Source organism: Rhea americana, unplaced genomic scaffold (genome assembly GCF_003343005.1).
Source record: "Rhea americana isolate MKP2758 unplaced genomic scaffold, rheAme1 scaffold_219, whole genome shotgun sequence".
In the NCBI taxonomy this organism is placed as follows: domain Eukaryota; kingdom Metazoa; phylum Chordata; class Aves; order Rheiformes; family Rheidae; genus Rhea; species Rhea americana.
In genome coordinates this window covers 265,968-282,865 of record NW_028186326.1, presented here as the reverse complement: position 1 = coordinate 282,865, position 16,898 = coordinate 265,968, and the positions used below count along the sequence as shown (strand labels likewise).

The window sequence follows — 16,898 nt, the reverse complement described above, 5'->3', positions numbered from 1 at the left end:
TTAATTGTACTCTTACTCATTCCAGAAGCCTGTGTGCTCTGCTTAGCTGTGTGACCTGCCCCTGAAGGACCAGAACCCATGTTGTCCCCATCTGGAGAATGGGAGAGTGCAACAGCCCAGTGTGGCAGGCACAACACAGCCCAGCAGCAGGCCTGGACTCAGCTCCATCCCAGTCTGATCAACGTGTGCTTTACCACCACTGGGCTGTCCTCAAACAGCAGAGTCTTCATAGCAATGAGCAACAGCCGCTGTAAGAACTGCCCCTACCTCCCTCCTCAGAGAGGATGGCTGACACTGGGGAGCTGAGACCATGTTCAGTAAGTATTTCAAGCAGTCCAAGGTACGGAACATCTCAGCTGGGAATCAGCCATTTTGCTAGAATACATCCTTGCACAATACATTCAAGAGTACATATTTAAGTTTGCTTCAGTGAGAAGAAAACTAGCCTTTAATATGCTACTTTAGTACTGCAAATCAGGTTTTTTAAAGCCTATCTGAGCCTGAATATTAAAATGTTGTATGCACTCTATTTTTATCTCTTCAAGCAAAGGATATGTAATTTTTATGCCACAGTTGGCATCAAATCAACCTGTACACTGAAGATTCTATTTTTTTATTATTTACAAAGGACTATTTGAAACTTGAATAAACTCTATTAGTATTAACTGCCTGACAATGGGATTTTTTTACTAAGTTGGGCAGGATGAAATAATCCTTTCCCAGTTAAGCCCAGTTGGCCATCTGAATCCACCAATCCCTTTCATTTCAAATAACCAGCTGTGTTGCAGAATGTGTACSAGCCTACTTGGTGGTGTAAAAATAAACAAAGAATGCTGGTTCTACAGGAAAATAACAATTAAAGTCCTTGTTTTTTAAGGGCAGAAATAACTGGATACAAACAAGACTTACCTCAGTTTCCTTGGTACTTAAATAGACCAGCACAAATGTTTTGGCTTTTCAAAATTCACCACAAATTTGAACAATTCAGTTGCATCAAACAATTGGACATGTTCTTTAGAGATGCTTTATTTCCAACATACAGAGATGTACAGCTCCTACTAGAACCTACAAATACTGTAACTAAGTACATTTTTAGCATCGGATTTGTTGTCAAGTAACATATTACAAAGCACTTTGCATTTTCCTAGTGTGCTCTTAAAGAAGGTTTGGTTTTTTTGGCTGAGAAAAATCAAGGCTTTGATATATAAAAATAACAACAGCTGCAAAGTAGAGAAATACAGTGCTTGCTAAAAATTTAATGCCCATTTAATTTATATGTACTAATAGCTTGGGAGTGGATGTTAATGTTATAAAAGCCAATGCATGTCACATGATACCAAAYTTAGCCTTCCAAAAGATAATTAGGAATAGGAATTATCACAAACATGCACTGGAAGAATATTAAAGCTAATAGCATGCAGGTATCTTTGACAAATGCCCGTCAATTTTAGTCCTTGGAGTCTGATAGTTCTTTTTAGCTCACAGTATAAACATTTTGAATATTMAAGATGCATGAGCTAGTAAAATGCATTTTGAAAGGGATTCCTCTGACTCTAGTATGGCTGGAGTTAGCTCCTGTGTCAATACATAACACCTTAACACCTGAGTTGAGCAGACAGTTAAGCTCATTTCCCACTGAGAATTGCAACAAATGTTACAGATTAGGATGATCTGGATTATGGCATCARGCTCTTTTGATAAGCCAAGCAAGTCTTCAAAAATAATTCAGACCCTCTCATAGTGCTCAAACAGATCTAGAGGGTTGTACCATTATTATGCAGAGCTGACCAAAGAATGCAAAACTCCACACTATTTCARCTATTTAATTAAAACAGGGTTTATAAAATCTTAAAGGATGTTTTTTCCTAAGACTGTTACCCAAAGGGAATTGACACAACTAAAGTGGCCAAGGCTGAAACGAGCAAGGCAGCCTCTSAGACTACGCAGTGAATGCATCTGTGCTGCCAGACTGCAGTAGTTAGAGCCTTCCCATGTAATGATACTGCARCCAGGATTGCGCTTCCCTCACAACAGCAATTACACTGGAAGCCTGAAACAAGAAGGACCTGTATTCTTAAGCATCTCCCTGTTGACAGTGCAAGAGGGCTTCAGAGTGCAGTTTTTCAACTTAACCCTTGGCACCTGGAGAGCAGTAAAGAAACCAGCAGTGCTCATTTTCTGAACTAGTTTCCCTCAGCCCTTGCACAAGGCTAAGTTATTCTGTCTAAAAACCATTTAAAAGGAAGCTCTTTTCAAACCTAAAAACCACTGTCATGTTTAGCCAAAATTACTCAGTTACAGCATTCCCAGCTTTGCCCTGAATGACCGAAGTCTAGTCTGGCATCCTTTTTCAATGCTTATCTCATTTCTGAAGTGCTCTGTGTTGATCTTTCCCATTCCTGCTGTTACAGAGGCTAGTAAATTGGGGGGGGGGAGGGGAACATATCCATAGAAATTGCTAAGAATAAAAGATTTCACATATGGCCATATTTAATTGTAAACAATGTCATAACCCCTCATACCTACAACAGTGTCTTTTCTCTTAAGATCTCATATCACCTAAGAAATGTTAAACATGGCAACAGCTCTTTGAGGTAGGTATTACGTTTTACATATGGAATATTTGAAATTGGGAAAAGCCCTAATTTACTGAGTAGCTAATTTTTTAAGTACCCAGCTAGTACCTGAACATAACCAGAGCTCACTGACCTTATTTGAAACAACRGATGCTGGGATACTTCTAAGAAGCGGGGAGGGCCTCGTTGCGTCGCTAATACAGCACCCAAAGCTAAATCTGTTCTTGAAGGTGCTGGCTTATGAGATTTACAGGGAATCACTGTGAATAGAATCAACAGAATCCAGAACTACTTCCAGTCTAACTCTCAACTCACAAGAGGTTGCYGTTAAGAAAATAAGCCATACTGTTATTTTCTTAAAGTATGCTAATACCATTTTGCAAGGAGAGGGTAAGTAAGTGTTTTAGAAGAATTGTGCTTTTTCTTTCATCTGCAGTTCACAAAGCCAGGTTTAAAATGGACAGTACAGCACCACCCATAACATCCAGGCTGTTACTCCCTTTATCCTGTTACATTAGCATTCAGAAAAAAAAATGGGGGGGGGGGAATCCAAATTAAATTGGTAGATAAATTAATCTAAGTAATTTTGCCTAAAATTGATTTGGGAGAGATCACATGAATGGCTCCACAAATAGATTTGGGCAGCAGTCTCTTGTGGGGCTGAAGAGTGATATTTATCATTCATCAGCACAGCTAGGTACAAAAAAAWGAAAGTTGTCTTTTGCCCCAGAGAACAAGAGGGAAAGGCCCGCTATTGTTAGCCTACTTCCAACYTCAACCATCTGCAATATCCCAGGAGTCACCAAGATGGAACGCTCCATAGGACTAAGCCCTTCACTGCTGTTTTTCCCTAGCTAATTCAGAAATATAGGAGTTACAAGTTCAGATACCTCACTGACAGAGTTAAACACTCAAAACATTTAGTAATGAGAAGAATGTGCCACATGCCACATTTTTAAATGAAAGAGAGAGAGAGAGAGAGAAAAGATACATAACCAGAGTAAACTGAGGGCAAAGCAGAAAACAGRAAAATTACCATTGTGAAATACTTGAACTAAAAAGCAAGCCACAAAAAGCTGGAATTCTGAAACAGCACAGAGGGGGGCCTGGTTTTGCTGCTGAGGTGTTGAAAATCAGTTTGRAACTGTGTATTTCTAGAAAGAGTTAATTATGGCTAAAGGCATAACATGCACAATCAGTTCCAGAGCAACTCTCGATTTTTCATGGCAAAGGTAATAGTTTTCCTTTTCCTTGTGTCAAGACTGCGATTACACTGAAATAGCAGAGACAGAAGTTTAATTCATCTGAGAGCRATGATAAAGATGAAAGAACTATGGGGAATTCCCCCACCCCCCCCAACACACACTTTCCTCCTTCCCTGGGGGGGGGGCTGTATAACTAAGTTAATGGCTCATCTTTCACAATGAAAGATGCAAGCTGCAAGATTAACTTTCTTGACTCTGTTTCTTAAACAAAACACAGAAACAACTTAAACAACATTCTTCATCTCCTGTTGCTGCGGTTATTAGAGCACTTTTTTGTTCCTTTGTCAATGCTTAGTGCTTCAAAATAACTAAAATAAACAGGATTAGAAAGAAGTACTTCACATGTATGTTCTCCTTACATGCACGAATTCCATCACCCTTAGTAAGACTCAGTGAGAGGGAAAAAAAATAAACTCTTTACTGAGAAGTGTAGGCATGGATACATGAATTGCTCTGCTGGATGAAGCAACTACAATTCCACCATCACCTCTGCTGTTTCCCCAYGGGCTCCTTCAACCCAGAGCCATTTGTACTCTTCCACAGCTCTAACACAAGGGATTGGAAACTTAACTCATTCTAGACTAGGTTAGCCATGAGGTCACAGCCACATGGGGCACTGCCCTCATACTCCCTTCTGTTGGCAGATTTCTGCAGAGTTAATGATGTCCAGCTGGTGGAGATGAGATCTTCACAAAGCACAGCTAGATCCTGAAGCAGACATCTGTCTATATCAGAAGTCTTACAAGTCTGCTAATTGCAAATAATGCCTAAGAGCAGTTCAATATTTGACATCCATTTTTCTCATTTTGTTGTCACCTAGAAAACAATACATACTTCTTTGCTATCTGAAGTGATAAATGGATCACTAGCACCTTTGCTACACATCTATTCTCTGACATCATCAGTGGAGATTATGGACAAACATGATGCACGTAGTGCATCTTCAAGATGCACTTATAACTCCTGAACTAATTTGTTGCTTCTTAATATTAGGAAGCATCCCTTTAGAGTCCAAAAAGCTCTCCCAGCAAGGAACTGTCCTGCATTACCTTGCATGAGAACATGACACACAGCCCTATCCCCTATGTCATGTATGATACAGCCCTTTACTTAACATCCAGCAATCAAAAAGATTAGAACTGAAATAGAAATGTTCTTGGATTGAAGACAATCAGTTACTCCTTTCTAAAACAAAAGTTCATCCCTTTAAAAAAGGTAATTGGATTCAATAAATAGTCATATTTGTCAAATTATAAATAAGTTAAAATTTAAAATAAGCTAGTATTTGAATAAATATGTTTCAGTAAGTGTTTAAATACACGCTTTTTTTAAAAAAAAAGATTTCAAGTTAGCTCATGTTTTAAAGAAACAAATTCTATAATACTGCCATAAAATTTTGTGCCTTCAGGAAATAAAATATTGCTTTTCTTAGCCCTTTATAATTTGAATCAGTTCCCATCCACTTGAATAAGATGGGTCAGATCTACTCATTATTGCTTGTAAACCTGAGGAGAAAGGAAAAATAGTCTAAGAAAGATTCTGCTTACTGGAGGCAAGTTCTCTACTTGTATTTTCTAGAAAACAGTTTTTATATTTGTGTCTCACTGGGTTAAAAAAAAAAAAAGAAGTTTCCTAATAGCATCCAGTTGGATCAGAAGAGGTTGTGTGTTTGACCTGGAATTGATTTTTGAAACATGCTATATCTGTATTAAGGTATTTACAGTTTGCTTTAAGTCCCTGCTGCTGAAATGCCCACTTTACTTTCTGATGTGTAATTGGTACCCTGGGCACCCAGAAAACTAGATTAGTTTTGCTACACATTAATAATCTAGTCCTACAGATCATAACAGATAAGGCAACATCAGTCTGCTCTACCAGTGTAGGAAAAGGACTGATTGGAAAGAGCCCTTTAAACTTCAGTAATACATAGATTCATGCAAACTGATACTCATCCAAAACCTAATTTTTGAAAAAGATAACTAATAAATAACTGCCATATAAAAATTCTAAGTCTGCCATTTGAATTCTAAGTTCTTTGTTGAAAACATTTCCCAGAAGGCCTTCTGTGTCCAAATGGCTACTACCTGTGGTCACATAAAAGGCTGCCTCAAGGCTCAGCCCCTGCAGGCTCTTTGGTCTGGTGCACAGAGCAGCTCGAGGGGCAGCCAGGAAGCCCAGAGCAATGTTTCCCCGTCAGCACAGTCTTGATCCTGCTATCTGGAAAGGTGGGAGCTGCTCTGGGACTGGCTAGAAGATGTTGTGGCTCCACTGAGCTGGGAGAAGCCACTGTTGCAAGATTCCAGGCTTGACATGGATCCCCTGGGATGGGATGAAAAAGATGCATTAGTTAGGCAGCTATTTACAGATAACTGGATACATCAACTTACTCTGTAATGCTTCAAAAAGTTTTTTTTTTTTTTTTTGTCCCATCATTTTCAATTTGGTCTCTAAGAATCTCAGGATTCCTCTGTGTCACGATGAAAAAAATTGTCACAGACATAGCATTTTTGCTAGCTACAGGTACTATAAATTGTCTCTTACAGTTATTCGAGGAGTTGGACACAGCTGGAACTCTGGGGCTGTATATACAGCCCCTGAACAGAAATGTCCAACTAAAGAGCCCTCCAGATGCTGCATAACTTAGTGAATGTGGTCAGAATAACTGCCACAGTTAATGATCCTGCCCCTCTACTCAGCCCTGGGGAGGCCTCATCTCGAGTACTGTGTCCAGTTTTGGGCTCCCCAGGATGAGAGAGACATGGAGCTACTGGAGAGGGTCCAGCACAGGGCTACGAAGATGATGAGAGGGCTGGAGCACCTGCCTTATGAGGAACGGCTGCGAGAGCTGGGCCTCTTCAGCCTGGGGAAGAGAAGGATGGGGGGGAATCTGATCAATGTGTACAAGTACCTGAAGGGAGGGTGTCAAGGGGACGGGGACAAACTCTTTACAGTTGTCCTGTGTGACAGCACAAGAGGCAATGGGCAAAAATTGAAGCACAGAAAGTTCCGCCTGACCGTGAGGGGGAATTTCTTCCCYGTGAGAGTGAGGGAGCCCTGGCACAGGTTGCCCAGAGAGGCTGTGGAGTCTCCTTCTCTGGAGATGTTCAAGGCCYGCCTGGATGCAACCCTGTCTAACATGCTCTAGGTGACCCTGCTGAGCGGGGAGGTTGGGCTAGATTATCTCCGGAGGTCCCTTCCAACCTTACTGATTCTATGAATGTGAGAACTCCGGTGTGTGAGCACAAGAGTCCCACCTCCAGCTTGTCCGGCCATAGTCTTCAGTTCCTTCCTGCTCCTGGCAAACTGGATTTGGTCTAGCTGCAACGCATTTTACACAAGCAGAGCAACAGGAAATAGGTTTGAATGATTAGAGTGAGGAATTCACTGTTGCTCTGACTCAACAGGATCTGGGCAAGTCACATCATTATTCTCCAGGTCAGCACCTATCCATCTGCAAGTCTGGTCTACCTAACACTTCTTCGAGCTCTTAGTAAAAGGTCTGCAAGTACTTGCAAAGTATTCAGACCTCCCAATGGTTGATAGGAGAAATATACTTTTTGCATTAAAGAGAGTTAGACAAATCCTGCAGAGGTTGAAATTTTTGTCTATTCAGAAAGCACTCTAAGCCGCATGACTGACATCATTCCCAAATGCCAAACCAGTTTACGAAACAGACCAGCTGACTTTTGTAAGTTACTCCAAAAGTAACTTCTCAAATGTTCCCAACTAAGATCAAACCTCTCATCAGCCAAACCCCTCACCACTTTAGGTATCTGTAAGCAGGAACTGAAGCAGCAGTTCCACTGGTGAATAATACAGCCAAGGTATACCTGCTACAAAGTGAAAACCTTATTACCTACACCACTAAGAGGAGTTTTTCTGCTATCACCAAGCTTGCGTCAATCCAATTTATTATCAATGAAACATGCACACTATGGAGGTGACAGACATCTGGATGTTTTAATCTCTCAGTCCTTTCAAATGGCTTCTCTCTTGCAAGACACAATAAACCCCCCCCCCCAGTAAGTCTCCTACCTGAAATCCTTGGATGCAAGCACCTCATAGTAGTATATGATCTTGCACTTGTGACTGGAAACTTGCAAAGAGGCAAGGACATCATCCACACGAGGGAGGCTAGTSCCAGAACAGGGCAGAGGGCCGTGCATTTTCCACTGGAGAATGTAAAAGCCAGGCCAGCGAGTCACATGGGATCCCTGGAAGGAAAAAAAAAAACAAGAGTGCCATCAGGTGACTACCAGAAGTCTTAAGAAATAGCTGAATGATTTCACAGAAGTCAAAAGAAACTACTGAATGGAATACTTTGGGGAACATAGGTTGTTCAATTTTATTTTATATGTGTGAACCAAAACCTCGTAACGCTAGTAAAAAGAACTCCACTAATTTCAATTAGCTTTTTATCATGGATTATGGTATCACTTTCCAATAGCTCTGTATAAACTAGAACTGCAGTAGTAGTCACTTTACTAGGGAATCCAGAGAATATTCATCAACAATACATGATTCCCCATCCCCTCTGTTCCTTCTCCATTTCCCTCCATTTTGGAGTTTGCTAGGATTGTAAGATCAATACAGGGACCCAAACACATCTGACCTGGATGCTCTCTCCTTCCCGACAAACCAGCGGAGATTCCATACGGCTGTAATCTACCCCAAGGACCCATGTCTTATCAATTAGCTGCATGTTGTCCCCCGCAATAGAGGTACTTGGTAACGTGGCTTCTTTGCGACTTGTTTCAGGAGCTCGTTTGGAGTGAAAGAGGCTGAACACCACATCTCCCTTCAGGATGTCAAAGTCCCAAGTGATCACAGATTCCCCTTCCAAAATCTCTACAAGTATCTGAAAAGGAGACCAAACAAGCACATTTTAAATAGTCAACTCTTCAGATGACAGCCAGCATCTTCCTCCAGCCGATACAAAGATGCTTTTCTCTATAGTCTTTTAGCTAAAGTATTTGTGTTTATTCCTAAGGAGGATACAGATTGATTCCCAGTCCCAACCTTCCACACCAGTGGATCTGCTCGTTTTTACACATTTTTCCCCTGTGTCAGAGTTGCTTGTAAATTATTTGCTAGTTCTGGGAAAGCCTCAATGGAACTGAAGCAAAGCATTCAGGGCCACAGCAAAGAGCAGCTTAAGAGTGGCTAAGTACTCCAGAAGCCACTTCTGTTTTGTAAGAAGTCCAAACAGGCCGATCAGAGGTACTCATCATTAGTGAAGCTAGTGGACTGTATGAGGTTAAAGTGGTCCTTAAACGCCTTTAAGACATTCTCAGATTACCCCCTTTTATCACCACCTTATATGCACCTCAGAGAATGGAAGCAGTACTATCACAGAAGAGAAACTGAGGGAGCCTTTATTTCCTCACAAAAAGGAGGAAGAGACTGCATCTTGCAGAAGAACTGCTCACACTAGAGATAAGAGGCACTGCTTCGTAAGTGACCATTCTTAACTTCCACACCCATAGCTACTAGCTAGCCTATCGTAGCCTTCCCAAGAAAGGCAGGCTATGGCTGAAACATCTAGCATTTGCATTTTGGGAGCCACTCATTGTTCTAGTCAGCCTTAACAAGCAGAACACATTGCTGATACCAGCTAAGCTCCTCCTTTAGCTATACAAAGTTCTGGTTTGTACCTCATGTGGAGCTCCTCTGAGAACATTCGCAGAATGATAGATTGTTTCTGTCCATAACCGGATGTGATCCGAGTTCTCTGGCTCTTCATCTGTTTGATAGAGTGACTTGGGAACAAGCCCACCTTCTGGGACATTACACTGGAAGAGTCATGCACAAATATGAGGAATCATACTAATGTAGTGGTAAAGTATTAAGTTAGCTATACCATGATACTGTAGATAGATATCCTTGGTTAGGATAAGATTTCACAGCTGGCCTAAATTTACATGAACTGCAATGATTATCTTGACTAACCCCCTTCCTTTTCCAGGGCAGCATCATCACTTCAAGGCAAAACCATCAGTGGTACAAACTGTCCATTTGTAGGCACTCAGAGCAGTGGTACCCCAGCCACAGCAGAGATGTAACTGCCTTTCAGAAGGAACTGAAAGGCCAGAAGCTCTGAAGAGGACTCTAGGGAATTTGTACATTGCAGATTCCGCCCGCACTACAGGAAGGAAGACTCACCACACAATCTCCTCCTAGGAAGTCTGGGATCACATCTTTGTCCACGTAGTCTACTAGCCCTCCTGGACCCTGGTAGTTATTCCCACTGTAAATCAGGAACTTCTGCCTTGTGTTCTCATTGATAAAGGGACTAACCTGAAAAAAAAAGGCGGGGGAGGAACGTTGCTACGCCATCAAGTGAAATTAGAGACAGCGTTGATACCATCTTCCAGGGATGCTGCAGACCCTAGATTGAAAGGCCTTGTCAGCAGAAACACAGATCAGCAGYAGTATCAAGCTTTGTGACTGTGACTGTTTGTTTCCCCAAAGCAAGAGGTAACATTATACTATATCCTCTCACTTCACCACACAGAAGCTTCCCAAGAAATCTGTCAAGTGTGTTTTTACATTGCCAGAACAACATTTAGCAGACAGTACCGTATATGTAACTTCTCTCTTCAGCGCCCTTTAGCATGAGACTTAACACTTTTGTCCTTTCCCATCAACATGAAAACCTATCATGGTTGGGCTACTTCTGAAGATTTACAGTGTAGATCCTACATTTTGTCCTGCTGTGGTGGAATGACAGTGATGAAARTCAAACACATTATTCTATAGCAGTGCTACAGCCCTTCAGGAGTTCAGCCATGTATTACCAGGAAGTTCCTCCCCCTCCYAGTCTTCAAATAAGCAGAACATACAATGACTGGGTGGTTTTAGCTATTCGTACAAATGCAAGTGCTTATGATCCCTGCAGTCCGAATTTCACCCACCAGTGTCCAGAGTACAGGAAAAACCCTGGGAGCTCGCACTATCAGTAGTCTCCCCAGGGTTTCAGGGTAGTTGTCCTCAACAACCTCGATTATCCGAAGCAGGGCCTTAACTCCAGGACGCCAGAGGTGCCGCATATTCAAGCCTTCCAAGTCCACTAGACATGTCCAGGATCTAAAACAAACACAGAAAAGCTACTTGTCAGAACTTCATTGCGAAGTGAAAGCTTGGTTTATCATCCAYGAAACGCTCATTTCAGTAAAACCACAAATTGCACAAGAATCTAATTCAATGAGGTAAACCAGCAGTTTCTATACAATAGAAGTAGATCTTCACTCAGGCAGCAAACTTTTGGTAGACTGGATCCAAAAGCATAAAACAGACAAGAGAAAACGTCATCAGTGTGAAAGAGGATGAAGATATGCAGGCACATTGCTAAAAATAACTACAAAGTGCATTTTGAAGACTGCATTTTAAGATGGAAGTGGAGTCTGGCAGACAGTTCTCTGTATAAAAAAAAAGAATTTTAAGGACTTGGATTAAAATCACCAGAGAAACAAGGTTAAATCCCCTTGGAGGGGGGCTGGAAAAGATGTATAAATGTAGGGAAGAGCCAATATTGGTTGCACATGAAGCTGCCAATTAACTTGCATTTAATTTCACAATATACAGTACCCCAAGCTCAGGCTGGAACAGTCCATAAGAAGCATGCGCCACACTGCTGTCTGGAGTTTAAGAATATCTTTAAAGCCTTCATGGAAACATTATTCCCGTCGTTCCAGTTATATTCTGTAACAATACAAGAAAAACTAACTATACTAACGTGATGGGGCGGCCAAAGAGGTTGGTATTTTCCTCGCATCTCTTTTGTCCTTCTTCATTAATTGACAGAACCTGAAATTAAAGACAGTATAGGCTGAGATTAACCTGAGTATGACTGAGAAACCAGGAGGACCTAGAAACCTTTCAGAAAACAGAGAACCCAGAAATATACCAGTTTGAGAACTTGCAGTATACAAAACAGAAAAAGATTCTATGCAAAAAAGGCTGCTCTACTGAAAARTAAGTTCTGCAGAACATGCAAGGTACAGATACTGAAAATAAAAAATGAAATATAAGTCTCAAGCCAAGTGTTATTAGTYAAGCTGTAGGCAAGAGCCATGGAAAGTTCATAGTTGAGCTGTAAATTATCAGAAAACATCCTTCTGTTCCATTTATACCATTATAACATCTCACTTCAAATTCTGTCTCTGCAGGAAGGCAAGGAAGTTATGCCATGCCAAAGGCACTAAGCCAAAGCTACAACTTAAGAGTTGCCAGCAATGAAAGCCAGGAATTATTTCTTTGTGCATCAGGCAGATAGATTCCTGCTGTACTATAACAGGTACTTCTAGTTTCCCTAGTACTTCTAGTTTCACAAGTTTCCCAAGGCAAGTATAGTTCCTCAGCTGAGAAATGAAAGTAGATCTTACATGTCGCAGTAGAGATTCTTCTCCCAGGGCTTTCACCAAACCTTTTGTGTCCATCTGGCCAAGACGAAGTATATAGAGCGGTCGCCCATCTTTAAAACAAAAATAAGGGTTTAAAGCAAAATAACTGAACTTAGAATGCCCAAATATTGGGTATTTATTTGTATTTATTACAAATAAATAATTCAAATTCATCAGCTCTTTGGTGAATTTGAAACTGAGAATGTAGAGAAGAGGTATGCAGATGGACTACCATAAGCTCAGTTTTGTGTGACTGACAACATGCCGTATACTTGTGAAAGATGTAGTTTAGAGGAGTAACTGTAGAGGGTTGCTGACTCTCTGACTGTTGCCTAGTCAGAGAGTGTCCCAAGTGATAAGACATTGTTTGCTCTTTGGTAGTCTCAATTAGTGAGGCMAAGGTAAGAGCAACATAAGCAGATTGTCTGGAGATAGAATCTGTCCTTAAACTTTAGGAGTAGCTAAAGAAGTAGGCATAGTAGGAGAAGCTTCTACTACAAATACAGGCAAGTATTGTAGTCTCCCAGGCTACTCTATTACCCTTTAAAAATGCCACATTAAATATCTGAAAAGGATAAAAATGGTGTTCAAAGGCCATTCAAAGAGATGCTTTACACTAGATCTAGTCTGCTAGATCTCTGCAGAGAAAATAACGAAGCTTCAGCAAAACAGTCCAGCTATTTGTAGGTGTTAAAACTGACCCACAATAGCATTTTGTTCTGTTTTTATTTAAAAAGTTTCAGCACAGCTTTCTTCAAAAGCCACAGGTTACTTATGAGGTCTTACAGTACAGACTATGTTGTAGTGTCAATGCAAGAGGCAGCTTCTAACCTCTGTCTTGATAATGCCATCCTCCAGTGTAGTACTCATCCAGGAGGGCTGGAGGCCTCCACGACTGTAGGATGTAATCCACCTGATACTGCTTTCGCCAAGTGAGTGACTGACAGAGCATTTCTCGAGCTTTGTCAATGTTGAAGTCACGAGCCCTCAGAAATCGAAGGATATGTTCATCTTTGGGGATCTGAGAGAAGAAAGTCCAGGGATCAGTACTGGTATGTTACTTGTACCACCGTTCCATAAAACCTGCAGGGAAGCCTGCAGAGAATGCAGCAGTTTTTARACTCTTCAACAATGACAACAAAGATTAAATTTACCATCTTTATTTCTCCCTCCCTGCCTAGCTAATCCCATTCATTGCAGCAGATGGTGCTAGCCACAAGAAAGCAACCCATCCACATCTCTTCTACAGATACAGGCTTGATGTTTATCCGAGGAGGAATTAAACATGCATATGCACAGCCTTTGAGAAGGCACTGCACTGAGCAAATGGCCAGAAAGCCCAGCAAGCAAACTGTGTGTGCTGGCTAAAGTTTCCCTCAGCTGGCTATCCACAATGGCAAGCAACAAAATCCTAGATGAAAGTAATAGGGCTGCAAGATTTTATCTCTGTAAATCAAACTAGCAAAAGATGAAAAGCATCCTCAGGCAACACATTAACCAAGTTAACCTGCACTATTTGGCAAAGGATCATAACTGTACAGTTTTCATAGCATTTTACTTCAGCTTCTGTGCAGGCCCCTCTTCTGCTTTTGCTGGCCTTCTCTGAACACAAGATTAAGTTCTTCTACAGGCTCTCCTTTGCCTCAACCACACTATACTCCAGCTCTTATTAAAAAGAAAACACACACCACAATGTACCCTCACTCTATTACTCATTCCAACACTTTTGGTTACTAATTCCAACATCACAGGCACAAAAGCCTTTCCAAACTGAGTCTGTAAAATGGCTTATTTCAACTTCCTTCTAAATCTCCCAAAGCCCCCTTTTTAGTGAAAACCAAAAAAAAGCTACCACCTATTATTAGGCAGCAGGGATTAACAATAACCCTGGCAGATCCCAGAGAAGTGCCAAATTTTACTAAAAGCATGCCAGCTGTGAAAACTGGATTATTAGCTGCACATGCTCTTGATTGCTCTTCTCAGTTGCTTCACATCAGTTCCCCCAAAATGTATTTGACCTCATTGGCTGCATCAGGTTTCCATTAAAAATGCAAATTATTTAGAGCTGGAATAGTCTCCTCCAGACTATTTGTACTGTTTAGCACAATGCAAGCAATCTGAGCTCGACTGTAATACAGGAAAAAAAAAAAAAAAAGCCTGTGTTCAGGAGTCAAAGCTCTTTTGTTTGTTCTCTGACATGCTGATGAAAATAGAAAGCAAGGAAGAAAGCAAAGCCACCAGTAGTGTCAGGCTGAGAACAGTCTCAGTTTCACAAGCTGATGTGAAGCTGCAAGAGATAGTAAGAATCAATTCCATGGGAAGAAAAGAGTGGAGATCAGACAGCCTGAAGCTTTTGCAAATACTGTATTTGTATGGTAAACAGGGAAAGAACAACCTTCCCAAATCAGATCTCAGAGGTATTTAGAAGAATGCCCAAAACATTTTTCTGCATTGTAGTTACGATTAAAGACTTCTTATCAGATGACTTACATTTTCATTTTTGCTGCTCAAAGGAAGTCATTATTCACAAGACAGCAGACAAAATCCACAAATATCTACAACAGCCCTTGGATCTCCTGCTAACAGGAGGGAGAGGGGACAGCTGTTACCCAAGGTTTTGCTACTTCTAATGGTTTTCAGACCTACACTGTACATAGCTACTGGTAAGATGCTACTTTCTATGTGAGACAAAGTTCACATCACTGCAATATCTAGAAACTGTAGACCTGGGAAAATCCAACACTTGTTTTTGGATCAAAGGCAGAGAGCTCTGAGTAGACTTGGAAACTCTCTCAACTATCTTGGTCCAACCAAAGCATTAAATTGCCATATGCAAGAAAATAAAGTTTTAATTCTAGCTGGTGGAACCACAYACACTCTTCTACATGGTAGAAAACTGTTGACTAGCAGCTTGAAATTTCAATTTATTCAAATACACAGATTTTTAAAACAATGACAAATCCAATTATAAAGAGCACTGTGTTTTGAAAGGAGAAGAGAACAGACAGTGAAACAGGAAAACAGAAAAGGATAAAAATAAGATGGCAAATTTCCAAGAAACAAGAAATCTACAAATACACACACACACATATATATTTTCCACAGAGCAATAAAGATATTCCTGCTTTGAATTAAAAGAGCAGAAAGTCATAGCAAGATGACAACCTCTCCAGAAAACACTGAAGTCATATAGGAAACGTTTCTGATTTTGTATAATTCTGACGGGCAATCTGCATTTCAAGAGAAGCAAGCAAGTTTAGGATAAAGTCTGGAGCCATCCTACTTGCTTATGCCATATCACAAAGCCTACTCAGGGAGTACGATGCTGCTCCCAGCTCTCCCCAAGAGCAGTCAGCCATACCCTGTCAAGGCAGCTAACTCCACAGGTGTCTCTGAGGAAGAGCAAGCTTGTGCACTTACAGAGCTCTAAGCACCCCAGCRGGCAGTTGTTTCACACTGCTCACATGCTCTCCGTTTTACCCTTTCCAGCTTCCATTCCCCAGACTYTGACTAAGGGCAGCAAGGGGGGAAGGGAACATGGAAGAACAGACTGTGCTTCTTCAAAAATTGGGACCCTTGCAGGTCACAAGCATGGATAAAAATCGTACCCTCACCTAAGGTTGGCTTTCAACAGGATACCCAATAGCTAAGGGATCTCCTTCCAGTCAGAGAAGTCCACACTATTTTGCCAGACAGATCACAGTAGGCTTGAAAAAACAAGTACTGTATTTCAGAGCATAACTGTCCAGGGCTTGTCTTCTCTAAGTTTTAAGTTCAAGGAAGTCAGCCTGCATCAGCAGTCCTTAGAGAAGTTTAGTTAGCACTGAGTTAAATTTGCTGAATTCAGCCCTATATACTTTTACCTAGGATTGATCCCTGCCCTTTGTTCCCTGTTTTCTTTCAATTCCCTTTTCCCTGACAGAGGATCTAATCAGGGGAGACACAGATCACAAACAATATTTATTAGAGGACCTTTTATTAGTTAAGCTGTTATTAGTAGCAGATAACTATCCACACAGTTCACTCAAATGCACTCAGTTACCTTRGTTGGGAGGCCAACCCCAGCTATTAACTCAGAGGCATAACATCATACTGACATGTTGGTGGCTTGCAGGTAGRTGTTCAGAAAGTCCCTCACAGGATCCTTTTTTCATCAGGTGTTATATCTAATCCTGCAGTCCCTGCCTATAGCAGCTACTGGCATCTTGGATACAGCCTATTGTTGATACTAGTATATGCCGGTGGCCCTGGATAGATTTGGCAGACACCTGGCGTTCTGAATTTATCAGCTCTTGCAGATTCAACAGCACAACTGGTCTCCAGAGTGCATCAGTTTGTCGGAGACTTTTACACACTATCTCTCAGCACATTTTTCCTCTCTTCAACCTGCTATTCTCTGCTGTTTCTCCATCAATAGGTACCTATAGAATCCACACACCCACCCACGCAGAAGGGAACTTAATGACATGCTGAGCTTATGAGTTCACAAACAGCAGAACTACAACACTAAGTCTTTGCTACATTTTTTATTTCTAAGTAAGTGATGTACATTAGTTTTCCTAAGGAAAAACAGGTCTTTAAAACTGTTTGAACCCTTTATATGCCTTCCCTCAGTTGTGAGCAAGACAGAGCAATGCATGCAGAAAGTACTGCAA

At 41.1% G+C, this 16,898-nt stretch overlaps 2 protein-coding genes across 2 annotated transcripts in view; one reads left to right on the top strand and one right to left on the bottom strand.

Annotated features, from left to right (window-relative positions):
- NAGPA (N-acetylglucosamine-1-phosphodiester alpha-N-acetylglucosaminidase) overlaps window positions 1-1,215 on the top strand; it is a 13,542-nt gene extending 12,327 nt beyond the window's left edge. Inside the window, exon 12 of the mRNA XM_085305290.1 lies at window positions 26-1,215. The gene's annotated coding sequence lies outside the window, so the exon portion shown is untranslated. The remainder of the gene's footprint in view (window positions 1-25) is intronic.
- A 4,622-nt stretch (window positions 1,216-5,837) lies between these two features.
- SEC14L5 (SEC14 like lipid binding 5) overlaps window positions 5,838-16,898 on the bottom strand; it is a 37,896-nt gene continuing 26,835 nt past the window's right edge. Inside the window, exons 10-18 of the mRNA XM_085305313.1 lie at window positions 13,075-13,264; window positions 12,226-12,314; window positions 11,577-11,647; window positions 10,756-10,927; window positions 10,004-10,138; window positions 9,496-9,633; window positions 8,454-8,699; window positions 7,877-8,055; window positions 5,838-6,160 (exon numbers count right to left, since the gene is read on the bottom strand). Coding sequence (XP_085161439.1) covers window positions 6,055-6,160; window positions 7,877-8,055; window positions 8,454-8,699; window positions 9,496-9,633; window positions 10,004-10,138; window positions 10,756-10,927; window positions 11,577-11,647; window positions 12,226-12,314; window positions 13,075-13,264 — 1,326 coding nt within the window. The 3' untranslated portion in view covers window positions 5,838-6,054. The remainder of the gene's footprint in view (window positions 6,161-7,876; window positions 8,056-8,453; window positions 8,700-9,495; window positions 9,634-10,003; window positions 10,139-10,755; window positions 10,928-11,576; window positions 11,648-12,225; window positions 12,315-13,074; window positions 13,265-16,898) is intronic.